Raw genomic sequence first — 19,823 nt, forward strand, 5'->3', positions numbered from 1 at the left:
AAGCAAAGCTGAGGATTTCCATGGTGATGATTATGGACCGGTGGTCTTGAGATGAGGAATCTTAGGGGAAAATGTGAAAAGACACAAAAGGTTGCTGTTCTTCATTCAGAGAAATTAACAACTGCTTCCAACAAGGGGAACGGGTGGGCGGGGAAGGTGGGAAGGGTCTGGACAGGGCTGCGAGTCCTCAGAACCCCATCATCCTTCAGCTCCCCCTTCTCTGAGCTGAGCACTACCCCCAGAGTCCACAGAGTCTGAGAGAAAACCAAGACATCAGGGCTGGGATCTCCTCTGTCCATGGCTACTCTGAGGGAGAGGTGGGAGGAGGTGGAGGCAGCGGCAGCATCACTGGAGAGGTGAGATCTTCAAAGGGATCATGATCCGAGACTCCATATGTCGAACCAGGGGGACTGCAGAGAGAGAGGCAGAGGTCACGAGGGGGCTGAGGTGAGCCAACCCCCCAAAACTAGCCCCTGAAGGAGGAGGAGGCCTGGGATGCTGAGATAGGGAAACCCCACTGCTCTCCTGGAATGGCCCATGGAGAGCGCCACATCTCCCAAAAACTGTGGGATACGAGGGGACTTAGGCAGTAATGAAAGGCAGCTTTAAAAATTTTTCATAATTGGGACTTCCCTGGTGGTGCAGTAGTTAAGAATCCGCCTGCCAATGCAGGGGACATGGGTTCGAGCCCTGGTCCGGGAAGATCCCACATACCGTGGAGCAACTAAGCCTGTGCGCCACAACTACTGAGCCTGCATGCTGCAACTGCTGAAGCCCACATGCCTACAGCCTGTCCTCCACAACAAGAGAAGCCACCGCAATAAGAAGCCCGCGCACCGCAACAAAGAGTAGCCCCTGCTCGCCACAACTAGAGAAAGCCTGCACGCAGCAACGAAGACCCAACACAGCCATAAATAAATAAATAAATTTATTTTAAAAAATTTTCATAATTATGTATTTATTTCCTATGTATGTGAAAAACAACCAGCATAGCTTAAAAGTGATTTCACAGATATTATTGCTTAGGACAAAGCTAGGTGAAGAATAAAGCAGGGGGATTTAAAGGAAGAGATGAAGAAAATAATTGTAGCAGAAGAAAACTGGCAGGACAAAATCTGTGAGGGTGTCCTCAAGGGGCTAAGGTTTGAAAAACACTGATCTGGTTCAACTGACTCATTTTACAGGTGGGGACGCTACAGCCCAGAGCGGGTCAGCCCAAGGTCACCCAGAAGGTCAGACTCCTTCCTCCTGCTCAGTGCAGTTAAACTTTACCGTGCTTAAAAATTACCTACAGTTCTCGTTCAAGTGCAGATCTTGATTCAGTGCGGGGAGGGAGGGGGTTGAGATTGGGCATTTCTAACAAGCTTCCAGGGGATGCTGACACTGTCATTTGGGACCACACTTGGAAGAGCGAGGCTCCCGCTAACTCTTTCAGGAGATGCATTCTCCTGCACACCAGCTGGTAAGTGTGGAAGCTCAGCTGTAAGTTCCTTAAGGGCAGGGCGTTCTCTGCCTCCCAACTCCCACCCACCACAGTCCCTGGTACACAGTGAGTGCTCACCCAGCACCTACTGACTCCAGGTGGTTCCCAGGGGTCCCGGCAAAGTGGCAAATGCTGTAGGCAAAAAACTTGCTCGAAAAAATTGACTGTGCACCTCCTCTGCGCCAGAGTCTAGGCCAAGCACTTTTCATAAATTAGCTCCTGGAACCCTCCCTCCAGCCCTCTGAGGGAGGCATTCTCACCAGTGCCACCTTACAGATTGAAAACAGCATCAGTGAGGTGAAGAACCAGGCCCAAGGTCACACTGTGTGCTCAACTACAACACTTCTCTGAGACAGGGACCACCTGGCTGTGTTATTGCCCCTTAGAGCACTCACCCAGGACAGCCTGCATCCCGGGGAGCATGCCACCAGGACAGGAACCTACTAACTCATTGTCCTGAAAGTGAGTTCTCCATCACGAGAGGTAATCAAACTAGGTCAGATCTACTTGCAGAGGGGATTCCATCCTCAGATAGGGCTCTTGGCAGATGACCTCAGAGGAGGTGCTCACCTGTGTAGTAGACATTTTCATCCCAGCCCCTCTTCCTCCAGGCAGCATTTCTGGTCTCCTCCCGAGACTGCAGGTCTTTATAGGCTGTGGGGAAGGCATAGGCTCATTCCTGAGGCACAGAGGATCTGCGCCTGTACCCAGCACAAGGCCCTCCTCCCGTTGCCCCAAACCCTACCCTGCCGTCTCTTCCTCCCCGGATGCCTCCAACTGTTAGCAAACACTGTCTGCTTTGACAATCTCATCCAATCAGTACATTTCTTGTGTATTTCCAGCCCAGAACTCTCCCTTGAGCTCTAGACTCGACTATCCAGTGTCCACTTGACATTTCCACTCAGATGTGTCAGTGTCTCAAAGGTAACACTTCTAAGGACCAAAAGTACACTCCTGACTCTCCAACCTGCTCCTCTGAGGGTCTCAGTAAGCAATACAGAGCTGCTCAAACAGGAGTCTTGGTGTCCTGGGGTCCTCTCTCCCTCCCCCACCGTAGACAGACAATTTACCCACCAGTCCCATTGGTTCCACCTCCAGACCAATGAATCTGTGGACTTCTCAGCATCCTCACTGTCACCACCTTAGGCCAGGCCACGATCCTCTCCCCCCTGAGCTACTATAACCATCTCCTGATGCCCCACATCCTCTCTTGCTCCCCTACAAAGTGCTCCCAACAAAGCACATGGCAGCCAGGGGAACCATTAGAACACAAATCAGGTCATTTCATGCTGCTTGAAACGCTGCAGCAGTCACTCGCTGAAGTTAGAATAAATCCCGGGAATTCCCTGATGGTCCAGTGGTTAGGACTCTGCACTTCCAGTGCAGGGGCACTGGGTTTGATCTCTGGTTGGGGAACTAAGATCCCTCAAGCCTCACGGTGCAGCCGAAAAAAAAAAAAAAGAGAAAAAGAAAAAGAATAAATCCCAACTCATCTCATCCCCATGGCCTACAAGACCCAGACTAACCTGGACGATCCACATCTTCCCACTCTCTTCCCCACTCCCTCCACACAGGCCTCCTTTGCACTCCTCAAAACCCTGAAGGCCTTTCCTCGCCGCAGGGCCTTTGCACGTGTTGTTCCTTCTACTTGGAATACCCTTCCCTGGCAATTCACAGCTGACTCCTCATCCTTTAGCTGAGCTTACATTTCACCTCCTTAGAGAGGCGTTCTAGTCTATCTAAGCCAATGAGGCTTCCCATATGTTTCTTCATTATTTCTCCCTCTCTATGATGTGTAATAATCCGAAATTATCTTTTTTGTTACTTTACGTCTGAGGTGGTGTCTCCCTCTGCTGGAATGTAAGCTCCACAAGGGCACTAATGTATTCGCATTGTTGACATGGACGGAGAGTGGAGAAAGGGGGCCACAGAGGGTCCTGGAGGGTCCCCAGCCTACCCCAGAGATGGTGCACAACGTAGAGCTCTCCTATCTGCGAGAAGAAGCCGCCTACTGCCTCCTGGTTCTCCTGCCGGTACTTGATGGCCCGAGCCCTGGGGATGGCAGAAAAGTGTGGGGCAGAGGCCAGGGCCAGTGCAAAGGGCCCCTCCGGGGTGTTCCCAGGCTGGTTTCTCAGTTACACATCAAGGGAGGAGCCTGAGGTAGGGCCCTCAGCTCTCAGAAATGATCAGGGACCAGGGTGATGGAGGTGCAGCCGCTGGCTGGGTATTCTACCACAGTGGTCTAGAGGATCCTCACCCCCCTGGTTGGATCACCACCATCTCCTGGAGATGGCATGGAGGATGACGGGTTCCCTGCTACAGGGCCCTGGGAAAGGTGGCCCACCAGGGGCCTTGATGGAGCAGGTGGGCAGGGTACACCCAACTCCCCAGAACCACCACTCACCAATTGTTCCCCCATTCGATCATGGTTCCCGGCTGAAAGAGAACCAGAGCAGAGGAGGCAAATGAGCCCCCTTCTGGTATTTCAAGCATCACTGTTGGGTGGGGATGGGAAACTGTCATGTCTTTGCAGCTCCTGGGGCCGCTTCACCTTATTCACGGGGCCCTGACTCACGCCTGGGTGTGCACGTGTGCACACATGCACACACACCTCTGTTCTGGGGCCAGAAGCCCCAATCTAGGTGCTGGGGCACCAGGCCCGCCCACCTCAGGGTACCAGGAAAGCAGCGCTGCTGCAGCATGGGTGGGAGACAGGCGGGGAGCTGGCGGGGGAGGCACCTTGAGCTTGTACGTCCTCAGCTCGTAGATGTTGGGGCCATCTCTAGGCTGTGGCTCGTTCCAGAAGCTGAACTCGAGGAGCAGCTGGTTCCTCCTGGACAGCAGCATCTGGCTCCGCTCCTTTCGGAACTCCAGGTACTCCTGTGGGCATGGTGGTTTGGGCACGGCAGCCAGGAAGTGCCCCGGCCCCATCGGTGTGTCCCACAGGGTGACGGAGGCAGCCCCCAGCACAGGGCTGAGCCAGAACCAGCATCTGGAGAGGTTTGCCGAGTGCATGCCAACATACCTTGTTGTTTTTGAGCTTGTTCATGCAGTCCATGAGGGCTGGGTAACCACCTGAGAATCGCCACAGGTGCACTGTTGGGGGGCAGGGAGGAGGGTACAGGTCAGGGGGCTGTGGGGACCCTGCCCTGCTTATCCTGAGGCTGGTTAGGTGTGTATGTAAAAGGGGAGGCTCCAGTCTGGTTCCCTATAGCACCAGGACTCTCTGAGTTCCCTCTGCCTTGGTGGGGGCAGCTCTAGGCAGGGGAAAAAGCCAGACACAAGCCCCGGAGACCTAGGTTTGAGCTGCAGCTCTGCCAGGTGGCCTTTGACCCCTCTAGGCCTCAATGTCCTCATCTTGAAAATGAGAATAACGCTCTCACCCAAACTTCTTTAAGTAGCAACAAGAGGATCAGATGTGAACTTGTACCCTAGGAACTGCGCATGCATAAAGCAGACCACCAGGCCTGTGAGGGACAGGCTGGGCCAAAGGAAGGGGTAGGTCTGATAGGCAGAGATGGATGACTCCAAAACACTGAATTAAAGGAAAAAAACTAAGGAACAGAACAGCATGTGAGGTATGGTACCACGTGTGTTTAGAGGGGGAAGAACATATCCAGAGATGCTGGTCTATGCACCACCTCTTGATGGAGAACCATCAAGATTGTGACAGGAGATGCCCTTGGGGCAAAGAACTAAGGCCTGGGGTTCACAGGCAGGAGGGAGGCTTACTTTTCATCGCAAACTCTTTGTACCATTTGCATTTTTTAATCACAGTCTCTGTACTGGGTTAAATAGTGTCCTCCACCCCCACCCCCAAATTCATGCCAACTCAGAACCTCAGAATGTGACCTTATTTGAAATAGGGTCTTTCTAGTGGTAGTCAAGCTAAGGTGAGGTCATATTGGGTGGGCCCTAAATTCAATGACTGATGTCCTTATAAGAAGAGGGAGACTTGGACACAGAGGGCAACACCACGTGAAGACAGACACCCAGGGAGAACACCATGTGACTAAGGAGGCAGAGATTGGAGCAATGCATCTGTGAGCCAAGGAGTGCCAAGGATTTCCGGCCACCACTAGAAGCTGGAAAAGGCAAGAAAAGATTCTCCCTTAGAGCCTTTGGAGGGAGCACGCCCCTACCGACACCTTGATTTCAGACTTCTGGGCTCCAGAACTTGAAAGAATAGATTTCTGTTGTTTTAAACCCACCAGTAGTTGGTACTTTTTACAGCATCCCCAGGAAAACCCTGATACACTTTCCAGTAATAAAGAAACATAGTCTTTGTGCAAGAGAAGGAACAGTCTTGTCATGCTTGGGAGCATGGCTGGGGCCAAGGGAGCAAGGTCCCTAAAAGGTCAATCGGGCAGGCTAAGGCTGAGAGCATTTGGCTGGCCAGTGGCTTGGCATTTCAGACTCTTGTTACTTATCCCCAGCTGGTCGCTCACCTGCCTTTTGACTCCATCTCTACCTTGGTTTTCCCATCTGCAAAATGGTCTGACCCTATGGTTTAAAGGCCTCTTTCCCAAGGGAAACAGCAAAAGTACTGTATGGATAGCAGTCTATTAAGACCAGGAATGCTGACCTGTGGAAGAGGCATTAGCCTAATTCTAGGGGCCAAGAGGTAAAAGGTACAAGGAGGGCATCCAAGGCCCATGAGAAGAAAGAATTTTCTAACAATGATAGTGTTCCATCTAGAAGATGGATTGGAGGTTTTTTACAAAAAACCCGAATCTACAAATTCATTAAAATGTAGATTCTTGAGCCCTACTCCCAGGAGGTGGCTCAGTGGATCTGCTCCCCAGATGATTCTACACAGGGGACAACCCCTCAAGATACACAAAATATAGGACATGCTTTAAAATTCACGCTCCCATTCCTCAAAGTTCATTTCTCAATTAGCAGATACTTAGAAGAATCCAAGAAGTACTGCTGGAACTGATTAGGTTGTACCTAAAATGGGAAAACTGTAGGGGCTGGAACGGAAGACAGCTTTTCTCCTACCCCACTATTAATGTGTCAGTGACCGTTACTGAAACAGAATAAATGATTAAGAGAATCTACCTAACTGCAGATCACAGATTTAAAAAACAAACAAAAAAAACACATACAATTATCAGGGCAGTTGAAGGATGAGATAAGTTGGCTTATGTGGTAGTGAGCTCCCCATAGCTGTGAGTGTTCAAGGGAAGCATAGAGGACCCTCTATCAGGGCTGCACCAGAGGAGCTCCCTGTGCTGTATGCAGTCTAATCAGCACTGTCCAAAAGGACTTTCTACTATGATGAAAAAGTTCTACAGCTGTGCCATCCAAGATGGTAGCCACGAGCCACATATTTCTATCAATGGGCACTTGAAATGTGGCTAGTGTGACTGAGAAACTGAATTTTTCATTTTATTTAACTTTACCCAATTTAAATTTAAGTAGCTACATGTGGTTAGTGGTTACTTTCCTGGACAGTGCAGATCTAAATGCCAAGGCCCCTGTAAGCGGCTGGGATGTTGTGAGTGAACCAAATTCATGTGTGGGTCCTCACAGCTGGTGCCAACTGAGGTGGGCATGTTGGGGTAGGATGGGGCGTGCTTGGGGTACCGCTGGGAAGCTGTAAGGAACCAGCTCAGATAAGAGTCCCTTTTACTCCACAAATATGTACGGCATACCGGGGGTTCAGTGGTGAAGAAAGGCAGGGCCCCCGCCCTCCCGGAACTCACCACCTCCACGGGGAGACAGAACAGGGCACATGATCAGGGCTGTGAAGAGGCAAGTCCTGGGGGCTGGGGAGCCAGGAGAGGTGCCTCACCCAGCTGCGGTGGAGGGAATCAGGGGAGGCCTCCAGGAGGAAGTGATGTCTACACCAAAATAAAAGGTGAGTAGGGGAGTGAGCCAAGTAGAGGAGGCAAAGGAGAAAGAATGCTTCAGGCTGACGAAACAGCATGAACAAGAGCGTGGAACTAGAGGGAAAAACTATCCATCTGAAGAACAGAAAGAAGTCCTGGGTGGGATGGTGCAGCGAGCAGGAGGACGTGGCGAGACAAGGCTTGACGCTGGGCAGGGAAGGGCTCGAGAGCCTCGTGGGGCACCCCAAGAGCAGAGGGAGCTGCCACAGATGTTTGGGCAGGGGAGTGAGCTGACAGAGGCTGCACTTAGAAAGACCCCTCTGGGTGCCGCTGCAGAGGAAGTGGAGGGCAGCCACCTGGGCTGGGAAGCAGTGGCGCTGGGGGGTGCACAGCTCACCTGCCTGGTCCTGCTCCCCGTACCATGTGTTCCAGTTGCCCACGAGCGAGCAGGGGTAATCCTCATCCAGGTGCAGCTTGGGCAGCACAGCCTCCCTGTGGGAGGGGCACAGAGAAGGGGGAGGGCTCACACCAGCCACCAGAGCCCCTGAGATTAGGCTTCCAACTCAGGCCCGCAGAGTTGGGTCTCAGTCTCCCCATCTCTAAGATGCAGAGGCTGCACGAGAGGACTTGTGGCTCTGAAATCTACACCCCCCTGGATTTCTGCACGGAGAACAGGGCTGGGATAGAGGCCCCCACCCAAGCAGGGACTGGGACAGGAGGGTTAGGGTTAGGGTCAGCTCACGTCAGGCTGTTGTAGGCATCCAGACACTCGGGCTTCACATTGTGAACTGCAACAGAGGACAGAGAGCAGGAGGTGAAGCGAGGGGGAGCAGGGTGTCTGTGGGGAGCTGCGCTAGGGGTAGCCGCACAGGGCCTGGGCTTCCAGGACAGCTCGGGATGTCCCAGACCTTCTCAAGTCCCAGCCAGAGCCTTGCAGGCCCCCAGAGGCCCTGGGAGGGAGGGCTGGCCAACTCAGCAGCCACTCACACTGGATCTTGTAGAGGTTGCTGGTCTCCTTCTTGGACAGCAGGGTGGAGTGGGCATCCTTCCGGGGATCCACCTTGTGTACGAACAGAGAACGGAACCAACTGCCTTCATTGTCCTTGGAATAGAAGCTGCGGGACAGAGTTCAGGGGGGACCTGCTTACATCTGTTCAGAAGCCTTGCTCCCCAAGGCCAGTGACACACATTTCTGGGAATGAAGCCACGGAATCCCATGGCAGCTCCAGATGTCATATCATTGGAGCCAGCTGAGCACAGCTGGTCCTTTCTACAGACATCTTGGCTGCCCAGTTTGCTTCTTGAAGCTCTGCAGAGCCTCAGGAGGCCAGGAAAGGCAGCCCCACCTCCTGCCTCTCTCTCTAGCCTCCCTGCCTCCACTTCACCCCTTTCCAAGAGGTCCTCCACTTGGACCACACAACTGCATCCCTTGCCAAGAGGATCAACCCCACACCCGTCTTGCCTGATGTCCAAAGCCCATGACAGCCCAACCTACCTTGGCAGCCTCCCATCCTGTCCATCCCCCACCTGTGTATCCCACTCTCCAGCTATGCTTCTCCCTGAACACACCAGGCTCTTTCACTCTGTGCTTTCTTTGCAATTTCTGTCCCCTCTGATGAGAGGGCTGCACTCACCGTCCTCCCTAGTGCTCACACTACACCTGGCCTGTGCCCAATCCCAGCCCCACAAATGGAGAGCCCAAGACAAGCACACTTTGTCCTTGAGGAGGTCACAGTCTGCTGGGAGAAGTGGACCTTGGAACACAGTTACAGCCAGAGGTCTCTGGGAGAGCCCAGATGTGTGAGCCTGAACTTGGCCTCTGGAAGTCTGGGTTGGCTCTCTAGAGGAGGTGATCTGGCCAGTCTCCAAATCTCCAGGGCTGATTTGGCAGATAAAGGCAGGTAGAGGGGGTCAAAGGCATCACAAGGCAAGATTCATTCACTCATCCAGCCAACACTTAATTGACAAATATCTGCCCTGTGCACATTGCTATGTTGCTGTGAGAATGAATGAATGAATGACGTGCCTTGTTCAGAGCAGGGGGACCAACCACCAGGTCCTGCCAGATCATAACTGCACTCCCCACACAAGGTCCCAGCAGGGGTGGGATTACTTTTAGGCTGCCAGAGGTGGTAAATCATCTTACTTAACAGCAGTGGTGCAGCTTATAGCCAGGCCTGAAACACTAGCCTCCCGCTGGATGATTTCTAGCCAAGGAGCCTGGCAGTGGGGGCCCCATCAGCAAGTCCTCTCCTTTTTCAAGCCTTTTCTGTGGCTAGGATAAATGTTTTGCAAATCAAAGTATTGCTTTTCTCCAAAATATGGAGCAAGTACTGGGACTGATAAAATTTAAAAAGCATCTTAAAGTGGTGAAATATTTGTATAATCATAGAGAAAGATAAGTAACAATCTGTCCCAGACTGCTTTTTGTTGGTTGGTTGGTTGGTTGGTTTTTGGCCACGCCAAGCAGCCTGTGGGATCCTAGTTCCCCGACCAGGGACTGAACCCGGGCCACAGCAGTGACAGTGCCGAGTCCCAACCACTGAACTGCCCAGGAACTCCCAGTCCCAAACTGTTAATACTGCTTACCTGGGAGAGGGAAGAGGAAGATGGTTAAACTTTTCGTTATTCATTATAATTTTTTGTAAAGGTAAAAAAAACTGTTTAAAGTATTTCCAAATTCATAGGCTTTCTATCATTTTGTATGTATTTGCTTCATTAACAAAAAACAGACAGTTATCATCAGATGGTCGACGCAGTCTGAAAAATTTGGGGCCAGAATAAGGGAGCCTCACTATGGCTAACGTTGGCTGAGGATATCCTCTGGGCCAGGGACCTGTGATCAGCTTAACATGATCCCGCTGAATCTATGTAAGGATATCATAACGTTGATATTATTAATGCCCCCATTTTCAAGATGAGAAAATAGAAGGTCGGAGGTGGGAGGGTTAAGAAACTTGTCCCCAGGTCACATAGCAAATCAGGGGCAGAGAGCTCAGGAAAGAACCCAGAGCTCTTTCCTCTAAAGTCAGCCCCACCTCAGATCTGGCACCAACCTGGGGAACTAGCATCAGGTAGATACTGTGAAGAACCAGGTGTTTTTAACAAAGCCACTGGCAGAGGGACCTGACCTTTGGTCTGAATGTAGAGAGGCTGCTTCTGCTGGAAGGGGTGGTGACAGGGAGGGCAGCCACTCCTACTATTTGTCAACCAAGACCTTTGCTCCAGGACTGGGCTTTGAGTAATTTATTAACGTCAGCACTGACCAAGATAAACAGCCAAGTGGCCAGCCCTGAAGAGAGAGCCTGGGACCCCGGGGGCTGGGGAGTGAGGGGGTCCAGGAGCTCTGATGGGCTCCCATCTCCTCCCACCACTGTCTAATCTTTCCTGCCTCTGGGTCTCCGTTTCCCCACATGTCAAAAGAGCAGGGTAGAGCAGCCTATCTCTAAAGACCTTTTCTACCCATGCCCCCTACCGGTCCCAAGAATATCCCAGGGCAGGGTCTGAACTTGAAGCTAGCATCCGAGGGTTCACATTTTCAAGAGTTCAAATTTCACTTTCTCAATGAAATCATAACATTCTCCTGTCCCTGAACTCCCCAACTCTTCTCACCCTGCTCTCTATTTTTCTGTAGCTCCTTCTAACACGTTATAGACTTTTTTTGTTTATTATGTGCCTTGTTTATTGTCTCCCACTAGAAGCAGAGCCCCAGGAGGATAGGGATCTTGTCTGTCTCGTGTATCCCTGCTGTAGCCCCAGTGCCTGGAACAGTGCTGGGGACGTGGCACATGCTCAGACCACGTTTGGGGAATGAGTGCAGGCGTGTGGGGGAAGCTAAGACAGAGGTGCATGAAAATGATGAAATCTGAGAGGTTAGAAAGGAGCGAAAGTGTGGACCTTGGCTCAGAGTGTGGACTCGGGACTCAGGGGCCCTTTCCATCCCCACCACCACCAGCAGAATTAGTGCTTAAGAACACAGGTTCTGGACAAATCCAGGACTAATCCCAGCCCAGCGTCATCTCTCTGAGCCTCATTTACCTCATCCATAAAATAAGAGCAATAGGATCGCCTGTAGAGAATGGGACAGACACGGCAGTGCAGCTAATATCACTCTTCCTACCTAACTTCCTAACTGAACTCCTGGCTCCCATTCTTTCCCTTTTTTCCTAACCTGCCCATCAATTTTGTAATGCACCATGGTTGTGATGCTATTCGTCCACTTGAAAATCTTCTATGGATCCCTACTGCCCATAAAACAAGGCTGGATGTCTCCACTTGGGATTCTAGCTCTAATCTATTTTGCCAAGCTTTCCAGAGTCAATTCTCCTTTTTTTAAAATTTTTAATTTTTATTTATTTATTTTTTTGGCCACCCCACGCAGCACGTGGGATCTTCGTTCCCCGACCGGGGACTGAACCCATGCCCCCAGCAGTGGAAGTGCGGAGTCTTAACCACTGGACTGCCGGGGAAGTCCCCAATTCCCTCTTAAATTTGGTGACCACAGAGCCAAGATTCCCTATCGTTAGCAACACCTGAGAACATGTTAGAAGTTTTCAGGCCCCATCCCAGACCCACTGCAACAGAAATTCTGGGGGTGGGCCTAGCAATCTGTGTTTTAACAAGCCTGCCAAGGGATTCTGATGCACACTCAGGCCCGAAAATCACTGCTCTAAGGCAGTCCCAACTTACTTTCTTTCCTTCTTTTCTTCATGTAATCTCAGTAAATCATCCCAGAAACACCAAAGATTCTGGTATCTAAACTATATTAAGAATATATTAAGCCCCAAGGGTGGGGCTTCCCTGGTGGCGCAGTGATTAAGAACCCTCCTGCCAATGCAGAGGACACGGGTTCGATCCCTGGTCCAGGAAGATCCCACATGCCGCAGAGCAATTAAGCCCATGTGCTACAACTACTGAGTCTGAGAGCCATAACTACTGAGCCTGAGAGCCACAACTACTGAGCTCACGTGCCACAACTACTGAGGCCCACGTGCCTAGAGCTCGTGCTCCACAACAAGAGAAGCCACGGCAATAAGAAGCCCACGCACCACAATGAAGAGTAGCCCCTGCTCGCCGCAACTAGAGAGGGCCCACACGCAGCAACGAAGACCCAACACAGCCAAAAATAAATAAATAAATAAATAAATAAATAAATTAAAAAAAAAAAGAATCCGCCTGCCAATGCAGGGGACACAGGTTCGAGCCCTGGTCCGGGAAGATTCCACATGCCGCGGAGCAACTAAGTCTGTGTACCACAACTACCGAGCCCGCATGCCACAACTACTGAAGCCCATGTGCCCTAGAGCCTGTGCGCCGCAACTACTGAGCCCACATGCTGCAACTACTGAAGCCCGCGCGCCTAGAGCCTGTGCTCCACAAGAGAAGCCATGGCAATGAGAAGTCCGCACACTGCAACGAAGAGCAGCCCCCGCTCGCCACAACTAGAGAAAGCCCGTGCGTAGCAACGAAGACCCAATGCAGCCAAAAATAATAAATTAAAAAAAAAAAAAGAAAGGGGCCACATTTCTGCTTATTGTTCCTGAAGTGTGTCTTTAGAAGACAAACTGGAAGAACTAAAGTTCTGTTAACGAGAGCATTACTGATGCAGCGGCAGCAACTGCTGTGTACTGAGCACTTTCTATGTGCTGAGAACTGATCCTCACAATATGTTCTTGAGAAAAATGAGGCTCAAAAACAAAAGAGAGAAATATGAGGCTCAGAGATGTACCAGGCCTTATTCGAGAACAATTAATCAATAGCCAAGAGGATTCCAATCCAGGTCTATCCGATTTCAAAGCCCACACTGTGTCTATACCCCAGTGGCCCCCAAAGCTCAGAGGCCAGAGGGCCCCTCTAGTGACTCCAGAGAGATACGGGGCAGATGGAGGGTCGGTAGGATTCCCAGGTATCCAAGGTGGGGCTAGGGAGTAAGTAACTTTGAAGCAGTCCTTTAGGGACTCGATAAGTATTAATCCAAGTACCTGCACAGCAATCCTACGAAAAACACCAGGCAGGGATCCCCATCCCCACTTTACAGAGAAGGAAACCAAGGATCACAGCGGTTCAGTGCCCCATCCAAGGTTAAGGAGTGGATAAGTGAGGAGCAGCAGGCTGCTTTCATGTCCCATATGCTCCTTTTGTGGCCTCTGGCTATTCGCCACACAAATGGCTTTACCACCAACCAATTTTGTAACGCTGGGGAAGTGTGGTCCTGCCCCCAGCTTCCATTTCCTTATCTGGAAAACAAGGGGCTCACAGGAGGTGATCTCCCCAAAGCCCCTTCAGCCCTGACATCTTGGGGGTTCATGAAGAAATTGCTTGAGACACAGGTTTGGGCGAGGGGCAACATTTGCAGCAAATTCATCGGGGCTGGGTACGTCGCACACATGGCCTTGTTAATCCTCAACAACTCTATGAAATACATCCTACTTTATCACCCCCATTTTACAGATTAGGAATCTGAGACTTCAAGAGGCCAAATGACTCATGCAAGGTCACCCCACTGAAAAAGGCTGAGTTAGATGTGCTGGTGCCGGGCAAACTCTAGGCTCTCTCCATGTTATCAGCTTTCTCCCCAATTACTGGGCAGTCAGGTTGGGGGCACACACCTGGCTCCTCTTTCCCAGCCTCCCCTGACCCCCACTGCACAGCACTCTAGAACATCTCACAGCAAAGCCTAACAGAACTCTGCAGCTTCATGCCTGCGCTGTTGGGCAGGACAGACCCCTCCTTTCCACAGGTTGGGGGACAGGTGTCCTCACTTCTTTGGCCAATGTTCTTGAGCATACACTGTTGTGAGACCTGTGCCAGGGGCTGGGGAAACAGAAATATGAGGTGATGCTCTAATGGCAGGGACAGGCAAGTGTGTACAGGGTGGTAAGAGCAGAGATGGGGGAAGTACAGGGTGCTAGAGACGGAGAAGGGAGGGGTCCCCCAGGGCCAGTCAGGGAGGCCCAGCCCTGCCTCAGCCCAGAGCAGGGACCAAACAAAAGCCCAGGCCCAGCCCATGGCCTCCCAGGAGGCCACCAGTTGTGGTGCAAAGAGCACAGGGGTGTCAGAAGGCCTGGGTCCAGACCAGACCCAGTGCTGCCACAGGATGGCAGGGGGAGTGACCTTGGGCAACTCCCATCCTTTCTCAGGCCTCCTTTGCCCCACTTCTACTGTTCAGGGTTGGGGAGCAAAGGATCTGTGCAGCCACGGCCTTTAGGGATCTCCCATTGCTCCCCGTATCTCTTACCCCCAGAACTTCCGGAAGGAGGTGCTGCCTCTCCTAGAAGCCCCCAGGGGGACTATCTCACAATCACCGCAGAGGCCCCGGAAGGGGCCACTCCTCCTGCCCTCTGACAGCTCCCACTCCCCAGGGCCCTGGACCTGCCCCTCTCATTCACCCTACCCTTCATTCTCAGCCCAGAGCCAGGCACCCAATAGGACAAAGACCCTGCGCATACCTTTCCCACCTCCTCCGTTCTTTGACCAGACCTCCTCCCCATGGCTCCGCCTCTAACCACTAGATTACAAGCCCGAGTCTCTGCCCATCCCCCAAGCCCAGACCCTGGCCCCCACGCGTGTACCCCCTACGCGCGCCGCCCCCGCCTGGCCCGGCCCGGCTCATACCGCGCTGCAGCCACAGCCGCAACGTCCCGGCCTCCGGGCCCCGGGCGCCCCAGCAGCCGCCGAGCCGCCGCAGAGATGCTGCACAGACGCGGAGCCATGTTGGAGCGCGGCTGCTTGGAGGAAGGCCCCGCCCCCGAACCCAGCAGCGGAGGCGGAACGTGAGTAAGCCCCGCCCCACCTGGTCGCCCGCCCCCTCTCCACCCAAACAGGTGGGCGTAGTCCCTGTGAATTCAGCAACTTAGATGCTGGGCAGAAGTCCGGATTCTTGTCCTCTGAGCCTCTGCAGCCCTGCTACAGACTTGCTCTGTGACCTAGAGCAAACCCTTTGCCCACCCTGGGCCTCAGTGTCCACCCCGGTAAAATGGGAACACTGAACAATAATACCAGGGGTTCTTAACGGGGCACTCAAGGATGAGCGGCAGAGGGCGAGTAAGCCCCCTGAAATCGTATACAGTTATGTGCGCCTGTGCGTTCCTGGGCGGGGGCGGGGGGGGTGGCGGCACAGGTAGCGTTTATCATATTATGAAAGGAAAACCCCCTAACAGTTTAAGACAGATGGGCAAGGCTCTGGGTTGTAGGGACACTTTCTCTCCATCATCTCCTTTTCCCTTTCCATCCCCCCCTACCATCGATGCCTGGGCCTCCTGGGGCCCCACGCCCTTCTCCTGCTCTGCCCAGGTCTTGTGCCTAACTTCCAAACTAGTCTCCTCTCGGCTCACAGTCCCCCAGGTCACAGACCTCAGCAGGAGCAGAGGGCCTGCAGACCCCACAGGGGGGCCCAGGAGCCTAATAACTTCCAGAGAGACTGGATGTGTGCCTAAAAGTATGTCCACCCGCTGAGGCTGACGCTGACGGTCACCGTGGTGTGCCTGGGGTGGAGGAGTGAGGACAGGCTTTGATTTTGTGATTCCTTCAGCAAATATTGAGTCCACGTGGCTAGGCCATGTGGTTAGCTCTGAGACACCAAAGGCGGCCAGAACAACAAGCCCCCAGCCCTCTTGGAACTTAAGGCCTGGCCAGGGAGACAAAATCAAGCTGGTACTAACCTCCTGGGCAGAGACCTTAGGCCTACCCCTCCCCTCCCCTCTCCTGCCTGACATACTAAATATTTACTGAATAAGTGAAAAATATACACAAAAATATTTTTTGCCAACTGTGATAGAGGCCATGAAGAAGTATGTGGAGTTATGAGGACTTATAATGGGGAGTGGGAAAGAGAAAATTCGAGGTCCTATATAGACCTTGAGGGTCAATGATAACTTCTATAAGGAAGTGAGGCTTGAACTATGATTTTTTTTCTTGCGTTTTCTAAAGTTGCTACAATGAACATGTATTCTTTGCATGATTTATTTTAAAAGGATACTGTATATCATCATGATAAATAAAAAACCGAAATCAACTGTTAATTCACAGGCAGAACCATCAAAATAAATGCAAAAGTATTTGCAACAGATACTGCAACAGATAACAGTATCGCCCGTACCTTGTAGCTAAGGCAGAGGGCCATGAGCCTGGGGCCTGCTCTCTGTGACAAAGAAGACACAGCTGGGCCCAGTTGCTCCTTGGGTTTATCAGAGGGACAAAAAGAGAGTGAGTTCCTCATTCTGGAAGTCAGCATGATTGGAGGGTTCCCAGACACAGACACTCAGGAAAAGCCCTGATGGGTAGATGGAAGTGTAGCAAGTAACGTGTCACTGGTGTCATGCGGTGGAGAAACCAGGTGTGGCAGGCATGTAGAGGTGGGTGTGACCATCTTGATCAGGCCTCACAGGTGGCCTGATTTTAGACCTAAGCTTTAAAGGCTAAGCAGGGAGAGTCGGCCAGAAGGGAGCAGGGCAAGGAGAGACTCAGGCAGAGGAAGCAATGTGTGCACAGTACGCGAAAGGGCCCCCAGGAAGGAATGGGTTCGGATTGTTCAGCACCATCGAATGTCATCAGAGGGTGGAGATGATGTGGAGGCATCTTCTCTCTCAGTAGGAGGAATACTTTCCTAACAATGGAGTGGGCAGCCTTGGTGACCTGTCACTGGATTGTGCCAACAGAGGCTGCACAGCAACTTATTGGCCATGTGGTGGAGGGCATTTGGCAATCAAGCCACAGGAAGCCAGGACCCCTGGACAGGGAAGGGCTGGCCCTCCTGGTCTAGGGTGAGAGTCCTCACCAAATTCTTGGTGTTTCTAGCCACCTCTGCTGGAGAAAACAAGGGAGGGCGGACCTGCAGCCTCCTCACACGGGTCTAGGCATTTCTAAGATGGTCTTCCCATCTCTCCCTATTTGAGTGGGATAGGAGGATCAAACTAGGTCCTCCGGGAGCACGGTCTCACCCCTGACCGGGAGAGATGGGAGATGAGTCTCCATACCCAGGCCATGTGAACCAGTGCGGCTGGCTCACTGGAAACTCAGCTTCGAGATCTCCACCCCCACCCCAGCTAGGGTGATCAGCTCATTCAAGTTTACCCCAGACTTTCCCAGTTTGGGCACTAGATGTCCCCTATCCCAGGAAACCCCTCTATCCTGGGCAAACTGGGATGTATGGTTATCCTAACTGTGGCCCTTTCCCTCTCCCCAGGACACACATTCACTCCACCCCAGAATCTTTTCCTTGCTTAACTAACCCCATTTACCCTGTTTGAAGTGGCAGGGCAGGGGGGCTGTCTTTATGGCACTCAGTGACATGCAATGCTCGTTAACTGAGCACCTGGTATGAATGGGTCCCTGTCCCATGGACCGTGCATTCTGGGCAGTAACCAGATGGATGTTGGATGACAATTCTGCAAATAAGGAGTTATATAATTAGACCATTTCCAATTACTGCAGAATAAATTACCCCCAAATTTAGCAGCTTGAAACAATAAACATTTATGATCTCACACGGTTCCAAATGGGTCAGGAATTCAGGAATGAGTGATTAGCTGGGCTGTTTCTGGCTCAGGGTCTCCCACAATTTTGCAGTCAAGTTATTGTCTTGGGCTGTGGTCATCTGAAGGCCTGACGGAGGCTGTGAGATCTGCTTCCAAGGTGGGCCGCACACACACCTGGCAAGTCAGTGCTGGTTGTTGGCCAGGTGCCTCGGTTCCTTGCCATGTGTGCTTCTCCAGATGCTGCTTGGGTGTCTTCACCCCATGGCAGGTGGCTTCCCCGAGCGCAAGTGATCCAAGAGAGAGTAAGGTGGAAACTTCAAGGACTTTTTTTTTTTTTTTTAATTCGGCCAGGCCGTGCAGCATGTGGGATCTTAGTTCCACCGAACAGGGATCAAACCCGTGCCCCCTGCAGTGGAAGCACAGAGTCGTAACCACTGGACCCCCAGGGAAGTCCCCCAAGGACTTTTATGAATTGGCCTTGGAAATCACACTCTGTGATTTCTGAATATCCCATTGGTTACACCTGTCAGCCCTGCTCAGTGTGGGAGGGGACATTACAAGGGTGTGAATATCTACACGCGAGATTCTTGGAGGCTGGCTACCACAATTATGTTCTGCACTAGGCCCAACTTAGTTATTGGGATTGGACTCAGCTCTTCAAGCCATCTTCTACGAGCAGGCCTCCCCAGCATCATTGTCTTCTGTTCTAGGATCTCCCCTTCCCCTTCCTCTCTGAGGTCCCTTCCTGCTCACCACGGAGTCTGTGGCATCTCTTTCTCCTGAACCTGTTCAGCCTCCCCTCTCTGCAGGGAGCTGACCCATTTCTTCTTCTCCCTCCCTCGTTTCCCAAAGATGCCCTCATGGGCTCTACCTTCATAACTCATTGCCAAGACCTACTGCCCAATCTGTGAAGTGAAATGAGAGGAGCAGGGACAAAGACAGATGGGCAGAGCCAGGCGAAGAGGATCAGGCAGGTTCATAAGTGTAAAATATGGACAAACCTGCCATCATCTATTCCCTGGGACAAATAGATCATCACCGAATGGGCTGCAGAAGAGCAAAGAGACAAATTACCCAGCTGTGGCAGTGTCACCCGCTCCTTATTGATGGGCTTTTATGCTCGGGCCCAACTGCTCTCTGAGAATTGCATCCTCCAGTTCCTATGAGACCCCGAACAGGAGTGACAGGAAAGACAAGAAAGCTTTTATGTCTCGGCTGGGGCATGAGCCACACTGCCAAGTTCCAATCTTTCTGTAGTATGCATCATATACATATATGAATTTTGTGACTTTGACACAGTGCCACATAAAAACATGATCAATGTGCCACCCCATGTGTAAACTGGAAATCACACAAATGCCAGAGAAAGAGAACATTTTAACCGGTTAAATACTGAACAATTTCAAAGCTGTTGGGTTGGAATAAATTATAAATTGTGTTTACGCTGATGCCACAAGGCGGCGCCACTACAGCCGGAAAACGACCACGTTCTGTGTCACTATGGAGCAAATCACACAGTTGTTAGCATGCTTTGGACTCCAGCAACTGCCTCTTTGTGACTACTGAGCTGTTATTTTGCCACTCACTGTCATTATAAACAACTTTAAAAAGCTATAACAACGTCATTCAACAACATCGTTCACGAAGTAGAGAAGTCAACGCTGAAAACCACGCCCCCAAATCAATACTTTGGAGCGGCTATTGGACGTGATAGAACACCGTGAAGAAGATTGAACCACCTCCGTGACAGGCGGTGCAGAAAATCTGGGAGAGTGCCAGCGGATAGAGATAACGCAGCAAAGACACGAAGCAGCATCAAAAGCAAAAATATGGTAAGATGGTTATAGATTTACGAGCTGTGGGAGCGCATTTCATCGCCTCCTTCACATTCATTCCTATGGGGAAACATGGGTCTTGGTATGCAACGTTTTGAATCATGTGAAGTTTACAGAAGGCACCCTTCCTGAAAAAAATGGGACTTCCCTGGACCTCCCCCAGATATCCTGGTAGAAATATGGCTCCTGGAGC

The 19,823-nt window shown here is 51.6% G+C and overlaps 1 protein-coding gene across 1 annotated transcript; it reads right to left on the minus strand.

Annotated features, from left to right (window-relative positions):
• Positions 1-74: 74 nt before the first annotated feature.
• On the minus strand, positions 75-15,062 carry NIPSNAP1 (nipsnap homolog 1). The gene is made up of 10 exons (XM_082640780.1): positions 14,935-15,062; positions 8,308-8,435; positions 8,063-8,108; positions 7,718-7,812; positions 4,509-4,579; positions 4,223-4,363; positions 3,888-3,919; positions 3,441-3,535; positions 2,054-2,137; positions 75-410 (listed from the first exon to the last, which is right to left on the minus strand). The coding sequence occupies exons 1-10, from the start codon at positions 15,030-15,032 to the stop codon at positions 346-348; spliced, it is 855 nt and encodes a 284-aa protein (XP_082496906.1). The 5' UTR covers positions 15,033-15,062; the 3' UTR covers positions 75-345.
• Positions 15,063-19,823: the final 4,761 nt, after the last annotated feature.

Source organism: Mesoplodon mirus (assembly GCF_964341445.2).
Source record: "Mesoplodon mirus genome assembly, chromosome: 13".
Classification (NCBI taxonomy): domain Eukaryota; kingdom Metazoa; phylum Chordata; class Mammalia; order Artiodactyla; family Ziphiidae; genus Mesoplodon; species Mesoplodon mirus.

What these genes read in the sequence shown, in the direction of transcription:
- NIPSNAP1 (XM_082640780.1), bottom strand. Translation starts at nt 15,032, where the DNA reads ATGGCTCCGCGTCTGTGCAGCATCTCTGCGGCGGCTCGGCGGCTGCTG. An exon ending in CAACCTCTACAAGATCCAGT is followed by an intron (nt 8,109 to 8,307) that starts GTGAGTGGCTGC and finishes CCTCTGTTGCAG; the next exon opens with TTCACAATGTGAAGCCCGAG. An exon ending in GATGCCTACAACAGCCTGAC is followed by an intron (nt 7,813 to 8,062) that starts GTGAGCTGACCC and finishes CCCCTCCCACAG; the next exon opens with GGAGGCTGTGCTGCCCAAGC.